The sequence below is a fragment of the Dermacentor andersoni genome, chromosome 1 (assembly GCF_023375885.2).
Source record: "Dermacentor andersoni chromosome 1, qqDerAnde1_hic_scaffold, whole genome shotgun sequence".
Taxonomy (NCBI): domain Eukaryota; kingdom Metazoa; phylum Arthropoda; class Arachnida; order Ixodida; family Ixodidae; genus Dermacentor; species Dermacentor andersoni.
Genome location: NC_092814.1, coordinates 371,108,405 through 371,127,658, shown reverse-complemented (window position 1 = coordinate 371,127,658; position 19,254 = coordinate 371,108,405). Strand labels below are relative to the sequence as shown.

The 19,254-nt window shown below is 44.4% G+C and overlaps 2 protein-coding genes across 2 annotated transcripts in view; one reads left to right on the top strand and one right to left on the bottom strand.

Moving 5' to 3' along the window:
* Nucleotides 1-5,959, bottom strand: part of LOC126516782 (ankyrin repeat and SOCS box protein 8-like) — a 50,193-nt gene extending 44,234 nt beyond the window's left edge. The window contains exon 1 of the mRNA XM_050166886.3: nt 4,909-5,959. Within this exon, the coding sequence (XP_050022843.1) occupies nt 4,909-5,148 (240 nt within the window). The 5' untranslated portion in view covers nt 5,149-5,959. The remainder of the gene's footprint in view (nt 1-4,908) is intronic.
* A 145-nt stretch (nt 5,960-6,104) lies between these two features.
* Sply (Sphingosine-1-phosphate lyase) overlaps nt 6,105-19,254 on the top strand; it is a 108,935-nt gene continuing 95,785 nt past the window's right edge. Inside the window, exons 1-2 of the mRNA XM_055063930.2 lie at nt 6,105-6,619; nt 13,178-13,346. Coding sequence (XP_054919905.2) covers nt 6,605-6,619; nt 13,178-13,346 — 184 coding nt within the window. The 5' untranslated portion in view covers nt 6,105-6,604. The remainder of the gene's footprint in view (nt 6,620-13,177; nt 13,347-19,254) is intronic.

The window sequence follows — 19,254 nt, the reverse complement described above, 5'->3', positions numbered from 1 at the left end:
AATATATTCAAAATGTGCGCCAAGTGCAGCATGGTTTCCGACGCATAAGAGGAGGCTCATAACGGTACTGAAAGCTGAGGTGGCAGTCACGTAGTGTCATAAACAACTTAAGAGCATGCTCATAGTGTGTGTGTAAACATCAGCGGTGTCTGGTATCTCAAGACCACAACATCAGGTTTCAGTGTCAGTGACGTGAATAGTTTCCTTTTCACACCTGAAACCATGTTGCACTTGGCACGCACATTGGACTGGTCGTATTAAAAGGCAACAATTTAGAAAATTTGGCTCCATTGCGCGGTTGACAGCTATCCAATAAAGAAACAAAAACAAGATAAACATTTTTTTGTCAGCAACTAACTTTTAACGTGCCGAAGCAACACCTGGGATACAAGACACCACACATTGGAGGGCTCTGCGTCAATTTGGACAACTTAGGGATCTTTATATGCACCTAATTTACATTAGATTTATGTTCCAATCTCACAGGAATGCAGCCATGGTGGGGGGGGGGAATCTAATCCGTGATCTTGTGTTCAGCAGCGAAATGCCATAGGCGCTCAGCCACTGCAGCAGGTGCCAGGCAAATGTTTCCACTATATAATGGTACAAGGCAAAACAGACTGTGAAATGCCTTCTTCACACAAGATGCATGAGCAAATGAAAATTAAAGTTGAAGAAGGCAATCACTATACCAGGGATGATGATGAGAATGATTGAATTTTATTGCGAGCATACGAAGTTGTTTGGTCTCCTTCCTTGTGGCTGGCCTCATCAGTCCAGGAAGCCCCGTGACCTGGCCAACTGCCTTTCCCTGTTCAACAGCTGACGCTGGTTATCAGGGTTGAGGCTGGTGAGGTGGGTCTCCCATTGCTTCACTGTTGGGTGGGGGATATGGGGGATGTTGGTGTTTTGATTGCATTCCCGTACCATGTGGTAGAGGGTGTTTACAGTGCAGCAGAATTTGCAGTCGTATTCCTAAAGTGTGGGATAAATTAATGACATTTCGTGCCATGTGGGAAAGTGTTGGTTTGTAGTTGTCTGCAAGTTATAGTGTCCTCTTTCGAGAGCTTCGGGTGTGGCCGGGTATAGATTATTCTCCCCCGTCTATGGCATGTGAGTACGTCTGCGTATCTGCGCAGTACGGGTTTGTCTGGAAGGACCGTTACTGTATCTCCTAGCAAGGCTGCATGGAGAATATGTTTCAAGCTGGAGCCTGGGCTGGCTTGCCACCACTATGTGCAGTTCGGGTAAGTGGTTGGTGCATTCGAGGATGCGTAAGGCGGCTGTTGATATTCTGCCTATTGTGCAATTGTGGCACACTGTTTGCAAGTCTGTCAGGATACTGACGTAGTCAGTTGAGTTAGTCTTGGTGGTTGCTAGGGCTATTTCTACCTCTTCTGCAGTGTCTATGTCTGCTGCGTGTACTGTGGCTGCTGCAAGTTCTTCCTTTTGGTTGATTATTACACTAAGGGCGCATGCCTGCCCGACTCTGCACTCGGCTACGTCGGTGTGCCTGACCATTTCTTCTTCCCCAAAGGAGCACTGCAATGTGTGCACTCTTGCCTCCCATCTTGCTGCATGGTGTTCCAGGTGCATGTTTCGTGGGATAGGAGAAACTTCTATGTGGTTCCCGATTTGCGGTGAGATTCACTGCTTACGGCTTCGTTTGTCTTGTCCATCGTATGCCAGCCGCCGTAAGGTAGCCTGGCCTGTTGTTGCGAGTTTCAAGCAATCTAATTGGCTGGTGTGTTGCGCTTCGGCAAGTTTCTCCCACATGTGTACACCCAATCGGAGGAGTTTCTCCATGTACACAGTGGGGGAAAGGCCCAAGGTAAGATGGTATGTTTTGCGTAAGAGTATGTTCGGCTTCCCTCTTTGGCTGTTATTTAAGCCGAGGAAAGGTGTGCCGTACTTGACACTGCAGATGATGAGTGCCTGCGTGAGGAGGAGCATGTCTTGTTCCTTGATGCTGTGTTTTCAGTAGGCCACTCTCTTTACCAAGTGCATGAGTTGGGTGATGGTCTCTTGAAGTTTCTGCATTGTTGATAGGCTGGCTCAGACTCTCTGTAGGAGGAGACCAAGAATGCGGGAAGTGGGCATGTTCTCGAACGCCACTCCGTTCAGCATGAATTTGGGATCGGGTGTTGCTTGAGGCAGTCTTCCCCGTGTTCGCCGTCCTCTGATTAATACTGGCAACCTGAGGTTCCTTAACGTACACCTAAGCCTATGTAGACAAGCATTTTTGCATTACATGCCCATCAGAATATGGCTGTTATGTTGACTGGGAATCAAACCCACGACCTTGTGTTCAGCAGAACTGCATAGCCACTAGAAAGGACCAGCGGAACGTATATACAGGGTGTTTCAGGGAACACCTTAAAAAATTCTTGAAGGTTGCCTGTGGCAGATAGCACAATTCTAGTTCATGAGGTGGGAAACTCAAAGTGGCTGACACTACTTGCACAAGAAATTGAAATGCATAATCGAATAATTAAAAAAAAAACCTAATTATGTTTTTAAGTAATTACCTTATGGCCTATATTGCAATTTAGAAACTCTAGCCATGGAGTTTGCAAGGCAGATCCACTCGGAACGAATTCTCAGGATGACACGAGTTTCGAGAAATTAATTCCTGAACTTTGCGGAGAAATGAAATGGCGCTCCAGTCACTTTTGTGCTTCAATGCATAAAACAACGTTTTGTTGAGAAACAATGGTTTGTTCAGCCAGCATGGGAATAATGGTTAGTACATGGATTTGCCTGAACTTCATCCTGGTGTCTTCAAACAGCTTCGTGACTATGTTAACTCATCACTTTCAACGAAGTCCTGTGTTATAATTAAATAAACATTATTAAAATTGTCCGGCAGCAGGATTCGAACAGAGGACCTTTAGCACAAAAGCCCGATATTGAAACCATTACGCCACAGACACATGTATCGACAAGCGGCATAGAAGGCACTTATGAATTTCTTGTGGGCAAGCTATGTATTGAGACGCTTGGCGCCTTTTCGATTTGGTCACCTCGACAGGCTGAACTGTTACAATTAGTAGCGATTGCGCGTGTTCGCAGAGTATTCTGCATGTGGAAATGTATAGCTCACTTTGAAATTGAGGACAGTGAAGACAGATAAAGTGTAATAAACAAATTCACACGAACGTCTGAATCTACAAATATGAAGATCAGACAAATCTATGTAACAACCATCATTCTAATGGTGGCTAAACAATCACAGCACCAGAGTTTCCTCGAGTAATTATTGTAGGGAATTCTATGCCAAAGAGCAAACTATTATAATTTTCTTGAAGCGTGACCGGTGCACTTGATATTGGGGGACAAGACGCAGCCCTTACAGAGGCGCAGTTAGAACGCAGGTGAGGGCACGTGTAGAAAATGCAAGCAGCGAGACAATTGCGTCTGCAACAGCAGAGTGAAGCTTCTCAAGAGGACATGTTGGAATGCAATTGAGTGTGTCAGCAGGCCAATTATGCGAGAAATAAAGCACTACACCAACCGGGATCCCTTACGAAGGGGAGGAGATCGTCATAGTATGTGGTATTTTTTTGAGTTTCTTATCACTTCAAACACAGTAGCCTTGGATTCAAGCGTACACTATCAGTTTAATAAGTAATGATTCCACAGAATGTTATGCACTATATGACAATTCCCCAGTGGGGAATTTATGCCCCAATCTTTTTTTTGTGTGATGTGATGAGCTTCCTGCTTGGAGCTGCGGTGCACTTGGAGTGTGTTTTAGTGATGTTGCATTAAAGGATAATCACTTGCTGCTCTCCCAATGAATTGGGGGTCCACGCCATAATTATGGAGCTGGTAGCTGCATAATAAAACACACAAAACTAAGATAAGATTTTTTAGGTCAGTTCTCCTTTAAATGATTCGTTCTTTGATGCACTGTAATCAAAAAGTACTAAAGTATTGTTACATCCTGCCTCTCTTTAAAAATGTGATTACTGGAGGCAGAAATTGAACTTGCCTAAGTTGTAGCGTTCCACTGCTTCAGCAATAAAACAACAGCTATGGGCTGCTACCACAGGTGCATTGTTGAATAGATGGATGCGTCTCGTAAGCAATGGCTGGTTGCACTGTGGTCGGCACTGTGTGACATTTGCACTAGCTTTCCTGAAGCTGAAAAGCATTGCACCTGGCAAGTTTCTTCTGTGCTACCAAGAAGGAAGGTGTTGGCATTAACAAGGCTGCTCCAAAGCCCAGCTGAGTCATGAGAAATGGCAGCTGAAGTACATTCACAAGATTTATGTCAGTAAACACGCAGCCATGTGCCTGTCAGTACAACCACAATACTTAAGCAATTGGCTGGTGCACACTCGTTTGTAGGTTTAGCAGATGCACTCCCTCACAGCACTCATGTGTTGTCTACTAGTCTGCTGGCAGACCACAAGTCTATGCACATGAGATTGCGTGTTTTGTCACGTCCAGATGATGTGCGATAGTGACAGTAGCAGACGACGTGCAAGCGCAATTAGGGAGTGCACCAGCCACTCACCAGAGTACTCTGTTTGTATGAAGTGGCTTGTGCACCCGTGTTTAGTGTAGAATAAGCTTGCCACTGCAATCACAGTTTTTGTTTAGATTGCCAGTTGCGTGAAGCATACTTAGCGCACATGAGACATGTCAGATGCTAGAGGTGTCACCAATGCAGGTCACTATAGGACTGGGCACGATTCATGCCGATGAACCTGTTTCGCTGGCCGGAACATTGTCAAACACTTTATAGTATGAAATAAGCACGTGCATTCCAACAATAAGCAAAATAATACGAGAAGAGCTAAACTTAGCCGGGCCAGACAGCATCTAGAAAGCACTACTACTCCAGGATGAGACTACAAGTCCGGTGCTCGCGCCGACGGTGAGAGAGGGGGCTGTGCTCACATCTGCGCCCCATTTGAGGAGCACGGCGACGCTCGTGGCGTCTCCCACCATGCAGGCACAGTGGAGCGGTAGGAAGGTGCCGTGCGACTGGTTCACGTCAGCGCCCTGACGTATTAACTCCTCGATGTCCTCCTGCTCGCTCCTCGTGCCGGGAGCCGTGTGGTGGCCCACGCCGATGGCGCGCAGCAGCCTCTCGGAAAGGGTGTACGACCGCTGAGCGTTCTCCATCAGGTACCACATGTCACCGCGCCCGCAGCGACTGAAGAAGCCACGGCGAAGACGACCTCCTGAGGGCAGTCGCTTCGGCGCGGCGGGCGGCCATGCAGTGGCAGCAAATGACGGTTACGCCAGAGGACAGCCGCCACCACCGTCGTCCTCGCTGCTTCGACGCCCGCTGGCACACCTCTGGCCGAGGTCCGGCAGCCGCTGCAAAGGTCGTCGCAAGGCGCAAACAGCGAAAGCCACGGAAACTACGTTGCTGCACACGAAGGCGATGGCGGACGCATCAAAACAGCAGTTGGGCGGCCGTAACACAGGCTTCAGCGCGCTATACAAAACGATGTCGTCTTCCGACGAGCAGTCACTTATAAATACGGCGCGGCGGAGTTTATCTTCGCAACGAAACATATCCGTCACACAGGCTTCCGCGGCGCAAAACCCGCTGCCTTCCTGTCGTCTTCACGAGATGACATATTGCTTATTTCGCTGTCTTCTGGGAACAAAACGCGCGTGAATTTGAGGCGTCTTTATGAGCTGACGCATCCGCCTCGCGGCTCTTGGCAGAGAAACGATGAGTTCTGCAATGTGTCCGGCCTTCTTCCAACCCGCTGTTGAAAACGTAAGCGCCCTGTCTTCCGTGGACGGGCAGGTGCCCGTGCCGCTAAACGTCTTTCGCGTATCACCTACTGTAGCGGGCGTGATGGGTCCTTCGGGGTGTCATTGTCACTCGAGCTTGGGTTATTGGGGCTTTGCGATCCCAGTAATTTCGTTCACTCGCGCCTCGGACACGAGGCGCTCAGCTTGCTCAGTGCCCACAGCAGTCTACAGCAGAGCGCGCGCTTGGATTGGCTTGTCTTGGAGAGCTTTATTTTGACGCTACGAACTATGCTATGAACAGCTGCTGATCGCAAGTCATGAGGAGTCTCAACCAAGCCAAGCGACCGGCGCCGACATGCTCGTTCGCTGGAGAGGAGGCCGTGCTCCACCGTGCCGTGCTCGCTGTTGCTACGCCCATCTCAGTCGTCGTAGGGTGCAATTGTGCATATACGTTACACACTGCCACTTGACGGGATCGGACGTTTCTAACCGGTGATGCAAAGCAATACAAAATTCTAAGTACTTACATGCTGTAGACGACAGTTTAATATCCCGTGCACCTGAACGCAATGTCATCCACTTTCGCGACGGCTCAGGTGCACTCGTGTGGCTACCGAAAGCTCGTAACTGGAGATCGCTTCCTCCCTGCTATCGTGGTATCGGCGGCATGATAGTAGTGGGTTGGGACGCCGATAAACGGAGCGCGTACTACAGGAACAGGCGGTGTACGGTCGCCTACGAGCAGCGACGTGAGACTTTCCGTTGCTGGGTGCTCGACGCATTCTTCGACCGGTGCGCACTACGACTGGTCGCCCGTTGCATGTGAAGCGAAAGCGACGAGACTCGTTCTGCTTCATTTCCCCGACTGTGAAACACCGAGATGCCGAACTCGCTGGTAAGCGCGTTTGCGTTCAAACCGTTCTCTGCGGGAAGTCATGCTTCCAGCAATCGAACCTCGGCAATCGAACGCGCTGAAGACTCTGCACTGAACTCTTACTAGTAAAACGCAGGCGTTTTAAGTAATGCATTTTCGAAAAAAAGAAAATACATTTCGTGACATTGTGGAATTTACTCCAACTGCCGCTTCCACCGCGTCCCTGTATTATTTTTTTATAGAATGCGGGGTAAAAGCTGCTCCCGCTTGACATATTATGCATTAGAGCACAACGGGACGGCGTTACCCTATAACCACCGGGCGCTTAAAAAAAAAGACCGGCAGTTATTGCGTCAAAAGTTATATATATATATATATATATATATATATATATATATATATATATATATATATATATATATATATATATATATATATATATATATATATATATATATATATATAAACGTGCTGCAAGCTGGGATCGGACAGCTATTCTAGTGGTCAATTCTCGTCCATATGTATTCTGATCATAGTTGCTTTATTTTTCTCAGTCTGTCTAAGCTAGGTATAACAAAAATCATGAAGATTTTTGTTATACAAATTTTGACAAAGATAAAGCAACTATGATCAGAATGCGTATGGTACGTGAGAACAAACCCCAGCAGCAGTTTTTTTTTACACTCCCATTGTTATTTATGTTACACTACATCGCAATAGAGCACTGTCTGTTGGGTTTTCTTGCTTTATTAACATTAGTTTTTCTTGTATCTAATGTACTATTATGTCATCCACTGTTATGTGGCCCGAAATTGTACAATTCTGTTGTAGTTTGTAACTGTTCTCAGTATTAATGCATTGGCACCCTCATCTGTATACTAGATTTATGTCTTGTGCATGAGTAAACTCAAACTTTATGCACGTTAAAGAACTCTAGGTGGTTCAAATTTTCGGAGTTCCCCACTATGGCTTGCCTCATAATCAGATCACGGTTTTGGCGCGTAAAACCCCATAATTAAAAATAAAACTCATACTTTAGAAACTGCTTACTAAAAGAAATTTGAGACAGTAATCCAGCTTCTAGTTCTACATCCACACTTGTAGTGTGTGTTCACTGCTATATATAGTATGTGTGTGTGTGTGTGAGCATGGTATACTCAATGTCAAACGTTGCTTCCTGCACTACAGCCAACCAATTGTACATTTAAACATCTCCAGTCTTAGTATGAAGCAGGTTTAGATCTACATATGGGGTATGAGAATCGAGAATAGTGAAAGTAAAGCTGTGCAGTTTCATGGGTCTATGCAGTTTTCTTTGTCCCTTATAAGCTGTCAATCAAACTTTGCGTGACCTCGGGCCTGGACAGAAATAGAGCAGCAGCTGTGAGGAGCAAGAGCTCTGTCACGTGCTCCTTTAGAGCTGCCGGAAAGTGAAACCACGGCCACTCAATCACATTGTTAGTGTACTATGCATGCTTTGAATGAGTAGCTGTGCTATTATTCTGCTCGACAGAGTGGCCATTGTTCGATGCCAAGCTGATGAGGCAGCTTGGCATCGTGCAAAATCGATATTGCATCATGCCACTTGAGATATGCTGTTGCACACGTGCGTATTTGCAGTCAGCTGTCACTTTGCGAAGTGCTTGCATGCTGCCTATAGGTATTTATGAGTACATCCTTCATTCATGTGATTGTGAATGCTAGCATTTCAAAAGTAATGCAAGCATGCTTCATCATCATCATCTGCCTGGTTACGCCCACTGCAGGGCAAAAGCCTCTCCCATACTTCTCCAACAACCCCAGTCATTTACTAATTGTGGCCATGTCGTTCCTGCAAACTTCTTAATCTCATCCGCCCACCTAACTTTCTGCCGCCCCCTGCTACGCTTCCCTTCCCTTGGGATCCAGTCCGTAACCCTTAATGACCATCTGTTATCTTCCCTCCTCATTACATGTCCTGCCCATGCCCATTTCTTTTTCTTGATTTCAACTAAGATGTCATAACTCGCGTTTGTTCCCTCACCCAATCTGCTCTTTTCTTATCCCCTTAACGTTACAGCCATCATTCTTTCCATAGCTCGTTGCATCATCCTCAATTTAAGTAGAACCGTTTTTGTAAGTATCCAGGTTTCTGCCCCGTATGTGATTACTGGTAAAACGCAGCTCTCATACACTTTTCTCTTGAGCGATAATGGGAAGCTTCTGTTCATGATCTAAGAATGCCTGCCAAACGCACCCCAGCCCATTCTTATTCTTCTGATTATTTCCGTCTCATGATCCGGATTCGCTGTCACTACCTGCCCTAAGTAGATGTATTCCCTTACCACTTCCAGTGCCTCGCTACCTATTGTAAATTGCTGTTCTCTTCTGAGACTGTTAAACATTACTTTAGTTTTCTGCAGATTAATTTTTAGACCCACTCTTCTGCTTTGCCTCTCCAGGTCAGTGAGCATGCATTGCAACTGGTCCCCTGAGTTACTAAGCAAGGCAATATCATCAGCGAATCGCAAGTTACTAAGGTATTCTCCATTAACTTTTATCCCCAATTCTTCCCAATCCAGGTCTCTGAATACCTCCTGTAAACACGCTGTGAATAGCATTGGCGAGATCGTATCTCCCTGCCTGACGCCTTTCTTTATTGGGATTTTGTTGCTTTTCTAATGGAGGACTACGGTGGCTGTGGAGCCGCTATAGATATCTTTCAGTATTTTTACATACGGCTCGTCTACCCCCTGATTCCGTAATGCCTGCATGACTGCTAAGGTTTCGATTGAATCAAACGCTTTCTCGTAATCAATGAAAGCTATATATAAGGGTTGGTTATATTCCGCACATTTCTCTTATCACCTGATTGATAGCGTGAATATGGTCTATTGTTGAGTAGCCTTTACGGAATCCTGCCTGGTCCTTTGGTTGACAGAAGTCTAAAGTGTTCCTGATTCTGTTTGCGATTACCTTGGTAAATACTTTGTAGGCAATGGACAGTAAGCTGATCGGTTTATAATTTTTCAAGTCATTACCACATATATATGTGGTAATGTTATACAGAAAGAGGTCTCATAATTTAAAACTGCAATGGGATCTCTCATTATTGTTACATTAGACATCAGTACAAAGGTTTCAATAGTGAATAGAAGGGTCAGAAAAATACACAAATTATACAACAGACTTGCACAAAAGACTTTACACAGTGAGTAACTACAGGACACAGATAAAATACACCATAGTACGAATTCTGTTTATGAAGTGTTAGTATATAATCTAAGTACATGCATAAATGATGATAAAGTTTGTGCATTTTTTATATGAGCTGGTATGCTATTCCACATTTTTAAAGTGGCAAAATCAACTGTTTGTTTATGTAATCCTGTGTGACTTTGTTGCTTTGCGTAAAATGACTTTCTCTTTTCTTCTAATATACTGGCAGCTGTGTGTCAGTACTTGTCTTGTTTACTGAATTGTCTTTCTGTATTGCATTTGTGCTGTTACTCACAAATGAGTTCTTATGAGGAGTTCTAAAAGAGTGCATGTAATCAGTAATCCTTTGTGCTTGTTTAGTTTAAAGGCCAGGGTAGGCAAGAAGCAGGCCGGAGACAAGTCAGTTGGGGAATATGGCATAGGCTCTAGGAATAGCAGAGGAGAGTTATTAGTAGAGTTTGCAGAACAGAATAATATGCGGATAATGAATACCTTTTTCCGCAAGTGGGTTAGCCGAAAGTGGACGTGGAGGAGCCCGAATGGTGAGACTAGAAATGAAATCGACTTTATACTCTGCGCGAACCCTGGCATCATACAAGATGTAGACGTGCTCGGCAAGGTGCGCTGCAGTGACCATAGGATGGTAAGAACTCGAATTAGCCTAGGCTTGAGGAGGGAACGGAAGAAACTGGTACATAAGAAGCCAATCATGAGTTAGCGGTAAGAGGGAAATTAGAGGAATTCCGGATCAAGCTACAGGACAGGTATTCGGCTTTAACCCAGGAAGAGGACCATAGTGTTGAAGCAATGAACGACAATCTTATGGGCATCATTAAGGAGTGCGCAATAAAAGTCGGTGGTAACGCCGTTAAACAGGAAACCAGTAAGCTATCGCAGGAGACGAAAGATCTGATCAAGAAACGCCAATGTATGAAAGCCTCTAACCCTACAGCTAGAATAGAACTGGCAGAACTTTCTAAGTTAATCAACAAGCGTAAGACAGCGGACATAAGGAACTATAATATGGATAGAATTGAACAGGCTCTCAGGAACGGAGGAAGCCTAAAAGCAGTAAAGAAGAAACTAGGAATAGGCAAAAATCAGATGTGTGCGTTAAGAGACAAAGCCGGCAATATCATTACTAATATGGATGAGATAGTTCAAGTGGCTGAAGAGTTTTATAGAGATTTATACAGTACCAGTAACACCCACTACGATAAGGTGAGAGAGAATAGTCTAGAGGAACTTGAAATCCCACAAGTAACACCGGAAGAGGTAAAGAACGCCTTGGGAGCTATGCAAAGGGGGAAGGCAGCTGGGGAGGATCAGGTAACAGCAGATTTGTTGAAGGATGGTGGGAACACTGTCCTAGAAAGGTTGGCCGCCCTATATACACAATGCCTCATGACCTCGCACGTACCGGAATCTTGGAAGAACGCTAACATAATCCTAATCCATAAGAAAGGGGACGCCAAAGACTTGAAAAATTACAGACCGATCAGCTTACTGTCCGTTGCCTACAAAGTATTTACTAAGGTAATCGCAGATAGAATCAGGAATACCTTAGACTTCTGTCAACCAAAGGACCAGGCAGGATTCCGTAAAGGCTACTCAACAATAGACCATATTCACACTATCAATCAGGTGATAGAGAAATGTGCGGAATATAACCAACCCTTATATATAGCCTTCATTGATTACGAAAAAGCATTTGATTCAGTCGAAACCTCAGCAGTCATGAAGGCACTACGGAATCGGGGTGTAGGTGAGCCATATGTAAAGATACTGGAAGCTATCATAGCGGTTCCACAGCCACCGTAATCCTCCACAAAGAAAGCAACAAAATCCCAATAAAGAAAGGCGTCAGACAGGGAGATACGATATCTCCAATGCTATTCACAGCATGTTTACAGGAGGTATTCAGAGACCTGGAGTGGGAAGAATTGGGGATAAAAGTTGATGGAGAATACCTTAGCAACTTGCGATTCGCTGATGATATTGCCTTGCTTAGTAACTCAGGAGACCAATTGCAATGCATGCTCACTGACCTGGAGAGGCAAAGCAGAAGGGTAGGTCTGAAAATTAATCTACAGAAAACTAAAGTAATGTTTAACAGTCTCGGAAGAGAACAGCAACTTACGATAGGCAGCGAGGCACTGGAAGTGGTAAGGGAATACATCTACTTAGGGCAGGTAGTGACCACGGATCCGGATCATGAGACTGAAATAACCAGAAGAATAAGAATGGGCTGTGGTGCGTTTGGCAGGCATTCTCAAATCATGAACAGCAGGTTGCCACTATCCCTCAAGAGGAAAGTGTATAACAGCTGTGTCTTACCAGTACTCACCTACGGGGCAGAAACCTGGAGGCTTACGAAAAGGGTTCTGCTGAAATTGAGGACGACGCAACAAGCCATGGAAAGAAGAATGATAGGTGTAACGTTAAGGGATAAGAAAAGAGCAGATTGGGTGAGGGAACAAACGCGGGTAAATGACATCTTAGTTGAAATCAAGAAAAAGAAATGGGCATGGGCCGGACATGTAATGAGGAGGGAAGATAACCGATGGTCATTAAGGGTTACGGACTGGATTCCAAGGGAAGGGAAGCGTAGTAGGGGGCGGCAGAAAGTTAGGTGGGCGGATGACATTAAGACGTTTGCAGGGACAACATGGCCACAATTAGTACATGACCGGGGTAGTTGGAGAAGTATGGGAGAGGCCTTTGCCCTGCAGTGGGCGTAACTAGGCTGATGATGATGATGAGTTTAAAGGTACACTCAGTGGAAATATTAAGCTAGATTGCAGATTGTACACCTGGCAGTACCAAGTACGTCACTCTTACCATGAATGGAGGCTTGATAAGCCATAGACATTGCTAGAAATATAAGATGGTTGGCAAGGCCACCTTTACATTCCCGCGCTAGTTCCCTGTGACATTATTAATTCTGAAAGTGGCTGCTTGAGACAAATGAATTATTTATTAATAAAGTAAAAAAATAATAGATAACCCTGCATTCTAAAGGAAATAATGATTCTGCCAGAGAGACTGTAGAAGCTTTTTCAGTACGAGAAACAATATACATAAGTGAAATTACTGCTAAGTTGTTATTGTCACACACATGTGAAATTAAAAAGAAAAGAAAGCGTGGCCTTACTTTTCGGGACTGATAATCCACCCTTTTCTGCCATGAAAATGCAGAAATAGCAGTGCAAGAATGCTCTGCCATTCCGAACTGATTTAGTATCCCTGTAATTCTTGCACGGTAGGCCGCTGTAGAGAAAGAGAAGGGTATCACATATGGACAAGGGTACTGTTGGTGGAAATTGGTACCGAAAGATCGCACGGTTAATTGCATATTGACTGCTCCTGTGCACTGTGCAGAAGGAGAGCCTGCTGTATGCCTTCTGGAGGGTGTGCGGGCTCGTCGACTTCCACCGAGACATGCTCAACGCCAAGTACCAAAACACGGAACCAGCCGTCCTCATTGTCACCACAGCCTTGGCAACTTATGTGGGGCACCGTGTACTGTGCCGACTCATTTATGGGGAAGGCGAGTGCTGCTTTGTGCCACTCCTTGTATTTACTGAGTTTTAATGGCCACAATATTCATAACCCGCCACAGTAGGTATGGTGTTCAGCCGCTCAGCATGAAATTGTGGGTGCAGTATGCAGCTGTGGCAGCTTTATTCTGATATAGGTGCAGGACTACTGTGTACAGTGCTCTGAGTAGTGGTGTAGCCAGCGGTGGGACACTGGGCACGTGCCCACCCCCCAATTCTTATGTTAGTATATTCAACCTTCCCAGCCCCATTTCTCCCCATCCCTGGTCAAGTGGGTGCCCCCCCTTCCTCCTCCACCCTCCAAAAAAATTTATGGCTGTGCTACTGGCTCTGAGTACACATTAAGGAACCCTGAGTGGTATAAATTAATCCAGATCCCTCCGCTACAGTGTCTTACTTAGTGCTTGTGTTGCTCTGTAATGTTAAACCTCATCAGCACATCAAAATATTTGTACAAAAGGAGCTTCCTGCAGGGTAAAGGAGCATTACCATTTCAACAATGCTCCCATGCTCCACTTCTCGTGTGTTCACCAGCTCATGTTGCCTCCATACTGGCTATCACTGAAAAGTTGCCAAGAACCTCAAATGGAGCCATTTGAGAATGTTTGACTGGAAGTGCAGAAATAGAAGGCTCACATTGAATAATCTCTGCCTTTAGCTTTACCAGTGTATATGACACCCTTCTGGATCTGCAGGCTTTCATAATTTATGAAGACCAGACACTAGAGACAAGTGTGTGCCTACTTCAGTGGGCTCAAAAGGACCATTGAACCCTTGTCTGCCCCCTCAACAAAGCACACATCTGTGATGAGCATGTTTCAGAGCTAGAATAAGCAACCACTCTAGCTCGCTTGACTCTTGAGGATAAGAGCAGTACGGATTTTTCGATTTCAGCATTTGGAGGAAGCTCCTCTCTGACATGGGAATTAAACTTTTGCTGTGGTCATTTGGATTCAAAGTTTTGTGTTACTCGTGAATATACAGCAAATGAAAAGATTACTTGCATTCTAGACAAGGTGTGAGGCTAACGGATGTCCAGAAAGTAAGGTGCAGGCCGTTATGACTCTGGTTAATTTGGTTTCCTAGAAAATTATTCAAAATATTGTCATTGGGGATTACAGTAGTGTGGATTAGAAATCAAATGGGTGTAGCTAAAATTCTTATTGTAATTAAGAAGCAGAAGTGGAGTTTGTCTTGTCATATAATGTATAGAGCAGATAGCACCACTACTAGAGCAACAGAATGGATGCCAAGTGAAGGGAAAGTCAGTTGAGGATGGCATAGGATTCGGTAGTGCAATGAGATGAGTAAATATGTAGGTATAGAATGGAGTCAGCTGACAAAGGACAGGGCTACAGTTGGTCCCAGATGTGTTGATCTCAAAAGGGATCACAAATAGTTGGATATGTAGCTAATTCGAAATGTAATATATGCCTGTCTGAAGCATAGCTGAAACCTCTGCACATATCGGACAGTTTATCGAGATCGGGAAAAGCGGGAATTTACCGATTTGCTGCTCTAAGGCCATGTCAAATGCAGAAAAATTTACTTATTATTGTGATAGCAATTTTATGTACACTCCAGGCGAATTTTCGCTGACGTTGGCATCGCCGTCGCCGTGATGTTCTGTATAAAGTTGAAGTGCTACAAGACCGTGGCTGAGAGTCATATGTGGTAGGTGCGAGGGTAGGCCAAGAAGGATAGTTGCTTGGTTTATGGCGTCTTCTCGTGCACGCAAAGGAGGAAGGTGCACTTGTGGCTGAGCGGGGCCGCGGGTGTCCTATCTTGGAGGTAATGTGCAGTGGGTTCAAAGGCTAGCTGACCAGAGATAGCTGCACGATGGCTTCGTGTGCGCTGTGTTCTCGCGCGAAAGAAGCCTATGAATGCATGCGAAATTGCCACATGACTGGCCACCTGAGGCACTTTGCATGTATTTGCTGGCTTCTTCCGCGGTCACAAAAGCTTTTATGTAGCATGTGTTGAGCAATATAAAGCTGTATCGAAAGCTTTTCGTTTTGCTCTACAATTTTCGCATTGACACTTCTTGTCTAATTGTAATATTTGAGAAGTTGATTATTAATTAACCCTTTCAGACACCACTTTATCCTGTTGATTGAAAACTTCCTTTTACCGCATCTTTTGCATCTTCAGAATCATAGAAAGTGTACAGCTGCAGAAAAGATGAAGAATTTTCAATTGCTTAGCGAGTTTTGTCAAGTTTACAAGATTTCGACTCCATACAAAAACTCACTACAGGAACATCAAATATGAGAACATGCACTGTTTTGTGTTTTGAAAAGCTTGAAAAGCACTTATCCAGCCACTTGAAAATTATGCCTGGTGCATGACATTGTAAAAAACAATGAAAGAAGTGAACCCACTGAATACAACATACTGACAGAGAGTAAAAATACCCAGCCGTCTACCCTCCCACTCATTTTGCTTAAACATTCTGCATGTTATTCAAAGTTGCAGCACAGTTCCAATAATAAGTGTTTCAAGATGTATGAAACACATTTTAAATACCATTACTTTCATCAGTGCTTTTGCTATTGGCGCACTCTCCTGCTGTGCACAATTGTGTAAACAGCGTCTCAAAGGGTTAAGACTAATTATGCAATTAGGCAGAATGCAAAATATTATCTGAGCATCTCCGAGCGACGGCAAACAGCATTACCTTGGTTCTGTCCAGCTACGTGACATTTGCATATTTTTAAATCTTGGAGCTTGATAGTTGGGACACCCTGTATATACATGACCACTTAAAGCCAACAGACAATGCAGCAAAGGAAATCAAGAAAATTCGTTGTGGTTGAAATTGAAATGTAAAAAGTAAATTGAATCACTTTAGCATACACTAAGAAGATGAAGGCAAAAGCCTGCTCACTTACAAGACATTCATTACATAACTTGACATTTTCATTCAAATGTGTTGTTACCAGTTTGTCGGAATTAATTGTTTTTCGTTATTCTTTTAGTTTCGTTTGACTGAAAAAAGTTCCGTTTTGGTTCTACTCCAAAAAAAAATAATAAAGAAGACTCTTAACGGTTCATAACGGTTTCAGTTCACATGCTAAAATTTTTGCTCACGCTATCCCTGCCTGAGATACGTGCTTATGTGTGCCCCTGAGATATGTGCTAATTATGACGTTGCCTGATGTCAGTTGTTTTGGACTGCCAACTTTCCCCTTGAACTGAAAACCGCTGAAAAATATTTCGATTTCACTCTGAAACAAAATAAAAAAATGAAGTTTTAGTTATGTTTTCATTGCGGTCAAAAATATCTTTTTTTTTTTTCGTTTGTTGTTTTTGTTTTCGTTCCATTCCATCACACTGGTTGTTACTTCCTGTTACTTGTTTTCTCCAACCAAAGGTCGTGGGTTTTAGTATTTTAATTAACTCTAACTTCAACTTTAATTAACATTAATTAACTACACGTTAATTCACTTTGTCCTAATTAACACCAAATGTCGTAGGTTCGATTCCTACCAAAGGTTGTGGGTTCGAGTGCTATAATTAACTCTATCTTAAGTAACGGCACCTTAACTAACATTAGTGGCCGAGGGTTTGACTCCCACCAAAAGCCGTGGGTTTGACTCTCGACCTTCATGATGTCAGCTGGAGTCCAACTTGGAGGTATGGCCGGTTTGCCCATCTCTAAGCGAGTTCGACTGCTACGAAAGGTTGTGGGTTCGAATGCCTTTATATTAATTAACTGTCTTAACTTCGTCTTAACACGAAAGGTCATGCGTTCGACTCCCACCAAAGGTTGAGGGTTCGACCCTTAATTTCGGTGCCATAATGCCGGATGGTCAAATTGTCGACCCATGAGCCGTCAAGGCTTTCACCTTAATAAAGAAAAGGGAAATAAAAGTGGACGAAAAGATAACGTTTCACCGGTGGGAGCTGAACCCACAACCTCCGCATTACGTGTGCGTTGCACTACCAATTGTGCTACAGCCATCACTCCATCCACTAAATAAGGTATTTAGTAGATCTAGCCCTGGGAGTGTTAGAGAGCACTACTCAAAGCCATGGTGGGTAGATGTTTGACATCCTATTTTGCCCGATGGCATTACATAACATGTGAACTTAGTAGAGCAGGCATGTGGCTAAAGAGCCCTCGTATGCTACCCAATGACATCAAGGCTGCCAGATTCGAGATCCTTACTATGAATGAATGAGAGAAGGGAAGATGTAGTATAGTGTCGCCCCCTGTCAGATCTCTGTGTCATCGTACATGTATGTTTTGTAGTTGTTTAGCTAGATGGCGCACCCCCCTTCTGTCATGTGACGAGCTTGGGCCAATCTGGAGGTGTCATCTAGCGTGTGAAGCCTTTATAAGTAATAAACGGCCGCGGGTCGGCTGAGTCTTCGTTCCGGTTTTCATCGGGAGCAGTTAGCTCCGAGTCTCCTTCACTGCGCCGGCGCTAGCCGCGCATTCGCCGGTCGGGGCCCCCCGCTTGCCTGCCGCTGCCGACACAACAGAAACCTAGGGGCTAGATTTTGTTGTTCTTCTTCTTCATCATCATCATCCTATTTTATGTCCACTGCAGGACGAAGGCCACACCCTGCAATCTCGAATTACCCCTCTCCTGCGCCAACTGATTCCAACTTGCGCCTACGAATTTCCTAATTTCATCACCCCACCTAGTTTTCTGCCATCTTCGACTGCGGTTCCCTTCTCTTGCCACCCATTCTGTAACTTCAATGGTCCACCGGTTATCTATGCTACACATTACATGGCCTGCCCAACCCTTTTTTCCATTGATTTGAATTGGAATATCGGCAATCCCCGTTTGCGCTCTGATCCACAACGCTCTCTTCCTATCTCTTAACGTTATGCCCAACATTCTTCGTTCCATTGCTTTTGCACGGTCCTTAACTTGTTCTCGAGCTTCTTTGTCAACCTTCAACTTTATTTTGTTAATCGTCATTGTCGGCTGGCTTTACGTGGTCACGATTTTGTTAATCGTGACCACGTAAAGCCAGCAGACAAATGAAGCCAAGGAAAGCATCAGGGAAATTAGCTGGGGTTGAAATTGAAATATGGAAAATAATAAAGAAAAGGGAAATGAAAGTGGACTAAAGGGTAATCTGTCACCAGTGGAAAAACCAACAAGCTCTGCATTGCACGTTGCACTACCAGTTGTGCTAGGGCAATGGCTATCAATCCCTCCACTAACTTGGGTATATATGTTTACTAGATCTATCACTGGGAGTGTTAGCCAGCACCCTCAGAACCATGGTGGGCAGATGTGGAACATCCCTTTTTGCCTGATGGTGTCACATAACATGTGAACTTAGGAGACCAGGCATGTGGCTAGAAGCCCTTGGTCAGGCTCATGTTCAAATTGTTATCTATAGATACATTGCACTGTTACCTCATTTGTTGGACAAGGTTTCCACCCACGAATAATATAGTTTTGGTTAGTAATAACAGCATAACGTACAGTATGAATCACACTTGTAGAGTGGTTTGAGCAACTGTCTGCAGACTGTGCCAGCGTCCGAAGCAGTGCTAGATGGTGGATTATAGAACTGTTTGTTCTATATAGAGCATGGTTCAAGCATGCGGTATGACTATGTGAGTCTTACTGCGGCATTAGCAGCTTGTTTTTTTGCCAAAGAAGAGGATGAGAACCAATAGTTTTTTTTTTTTCAGTCTTATTTGTCCCGTTGTCAAAGACACTCACCTGTTTTACAAAAATTGTGTTCTCGCAAATAACCGTTGGGTTGTTCTTATGTGATCGTCTTCGGGTATTACTTCTTTTCAAGGCAAAAAGGCAATGACAAAACATAAGGCTTATATGTATATTGCTGGTTTACCAACCTCTGTGATCACTGTGTTGAGCAATGCCATCAGCCTCATAGAGGAGGCTAGTGTAGAAATAGCAT